Source organism: Apaloderma vittatum, unplaced genomic scaffold, assembly GCF_000703405.1.
Source record: "Apaloderma vittatum isolate BGI_N311 unplaced genomic scaffold, ASM70340v1 scaffold32007, whole genome shotgun sequence".
Lineage (NCBI taxonomy): Eukaryota > Metazoa > Chordata > Aves > Trogoniformes > Trogonidae > Apaloderma > Apaloderma vittatum.
Genome location: NW_009728375.1, coordinates 3,909 through 6,746, shown reverse-complemented (window position 1 = coordinate 6,746; position 2,838 = coordinate 3,909). Strand labels below are relative to the sequence as shown.

General features: G+C 37.4%; 1 protein-coding gene across 1 annotated transcript; it reads left to right on the top strand.

Annotated features, from left to right (window-relative positions):
- Nucleotides 1–226: 226 nt before the first annotated feature.
- On the top strand, nucleotides 227–2,577 carry BUB3 (BUB3 mitotic checkpoint protein; the record flags this gene model as incomplete). Its single annotated transcript, XM_009874068.1, has 3 exons — nucleotides 227–385; nucleotides 1,825–2,002; nucleotides 2,357–2,577. Coding segments are annotated over 3 exons (558 nt in total), but the record flags the coding sequence as incomplete, so codon positions are not given.
- Nucleotides 2,578–2,838: the final 261 nt, after the last annotated feature.

The following is a 2,838-nucleotide window of genomic DNA, read 5'->3' as shown; positions in this document are numbered from 1 at the left end:
AGAATCCAGGGTGAGATTTTGAAAAGCTGTGTCAAGTCTCTTATCACTAACCAGCTGCATACTACTGTTTATTCCAAATTTAAGTTATAAATTAGAGCTGAAGGGAATTCTATAGCTGTAGACTTTACTGTAGACATCACCTGTATTTTTATTGTGTATTGCTGACATTTTCTACAAAAACGGATATCCAGGCTAATAAGTGTTAATTTTTTTTTTTTTTTTTAAGGTCTACACACTTTCTGTGTCTGGAGACAGACTAATTGTGGGGACGGCAGGTCGGAGAGTGCTGGTGTGGGATTTGCGGAACATGGGCTACGTTCAGCAGCGAAGAGAATCAAGTCTGAAATACCAGACCCGCTGTATCAGAGCATTTCCAAATAAACAGGTATGGGAACCATGTCTATATTTCTGCTGAATATTCTTTAGGGACAGCAGTGGTTTACTTTTCAAGTTTTCTGCATCTTTCTCTCATTAAAAAGAAGTAATTCTGGTCCTCAAAGTTTTGTAATTAAGCTCTGGGAGAGGGGAAGAAAATGATGTTGAGGCTGCTTAGTCCAGGTTAACTCTTTAATAGTGTGGCTTGGGAATGTTTGCCACTGACTTACAGCATATGCTGTAAATTTTTTTGTTGCCCTCAATTTTATCTCCTTTTTTTCTAAGAAAATCCTATTTAATACATCACAATGCTAACATGTAATTAAAAACCCCCACAAAATCCACAAAGTTGCAGTAGAAGAGAAAGATGGAGTTGGCGGTTGTTCAGCAGCCTTCCTGCATTGTAGCCCTTAGTTCTCTAGGCTGTGAACAGGGACAGGATTAAAACTGTGTGAATGTCGTGTATGTGTGTATCTATTTGTGTCTGTATATATTTATTTATTTTAGCTCTAAGTCAGTGTCAGGCACTCAAGAACCCATGATCCATTATCTAGGGGGAATTGTGCAATTTAGATGATCATACAGCTGTTCCCTGTAACCTAGTGTATCCGTGGTATTTCTTTTCCTGAAGTAAGAGCAAGAGGATTAACTTTCCCTGACAAACTGATCTTGAAGGGAATTTTCCCTTGTACGTAGTGATAGTACAGGAATTGCAAGACCTAGTTACTTGTTCTTGAACTGGCGTGAGTGCTTTTGTCCATTTTCAGTTCTGGTTATAGTAAAACAAGCTGATCTTCCAGATTGTATTGTATTATGGATTTTAAAGAACCTTGTTATAGCTAGATGTCATTACAATCCTGTTTCTGAAAAGATCTATTATAGTCTTAACTCAGAAGTTATAATAAAAGCATCTCAGGTTGCTCTGAGTCAGAACTGTAATTAACTGGATAAGTGGATACCACTTAAAATGAAGTTTCACTGAACGTACTATTTCAACTTGAGTGTTTAGTTGCTAGTATAAAGTGCTGAATTAATTTTAGTGTAATTCTGAAGCTAAATAGTCCTGTGACTGTTTTGGATCTTTAGCCCTGGGGGGATAGGTGGGCAAGTACAAGAGATTCTTAACTCTTAACTTTTTTTTTTTCCCCCTGCCAAATCAACTTGTGTTTGGATCCGCAGGGGTGATTAAAAGTCTCCCTATTAGCTTAAGACTGTGGTGCAATGAGAATCTCTCTCAGGAAGTGTTTTTCTGCATTACTTCTTTCTTAGAAGCAACTTTTATTGATGATGCTGTGGGTCTGTGGTAACAAACAATTTCTGATTGTACACGATTTGAGACTGTTCACATTGAATTTATTTGAATGTGAAGGGATATAAGATGAATTGCTTTGCAATCTTTTCTCCAGTTGTAAATTTCTAAAATGCCTGTCTCCAAAATTTTTTTGGTAGGGTTATGTTTTGAGTTCTATTGAAGGTCGTGTTGCAGTGGAATATTTGGATCCAAGTCCAGAAATCCAGAAGAAGAAATATGCATTTAAATGTCACCGTTTGAAGGAAAATAACATTGAGCAGATTTATCCAGTTAATGCTATTTCTTTCCATAACGTCCACAACACGTTTGCTACAGGTAGGGTAGATACTCATTTTTTTGTAACTCTTGCATCGATTCCTTTTGATTTAATCAGGTCAGCCTTTACTTCATATGTGTTTAAATTGTATTTCTTGCAGTGAGCAGGGTTTTTAAATTATTCGGTGCAGTGAGAGTTAATTGCTTTAACAAGGATTTTGGGAAATACTCAACTTTACTGAATCATGCAACTCTATAACCCTGTGTTTTTACTGACAAAGTAGTTCCAGGTAGTTTTTCTCATTTCCTTCCTTTTTATTTTTTTTTTTCGTCCTCCCTTCGCTGTATCTTTTCAGTCTTACCGTTCTCCCAATTGTAATCTACAAGCAGGTTTTTAAAAAATTTTATTTTCAGGAGGTTCAGATGGATTCGTAAACATTTGGGATCCGTTTAATAAAAAGCGGCTGTGCCAGTTCCATCGGTATCCCACGAGCATAGCATCGCTTGCCTTCAGCAACGATGGAACTACCCTCGCGATAGCTTCTTCCTATATGTACGAAATGGATGACATTGAACATCCCGAAGATGGTATCTATATTCGCCAAGTGACAGATGCAGAAACAAAACCCAAGTGAGTATGCTTCACCTGTGTTTGAGACTTTTTCCCAGCGTTCATCCCAAGATTTATTAATTTTCCTAAATTCATGAATAGCGTTATTAATGCCGGGAGATAGTGCAGCTTGACAGTAGGGTTGGTTTTGATTTTATCTTGTTCGCCCAAGCTTTCAATATCCGTAGGTTGATAGACGTCTGATGGATAAAATTGTGCTTAGTTGTTTGGTGGGAGAAGAATGTCAAACTCTTATCCTTTTTGAATAGGTGCTATTATATGAAGC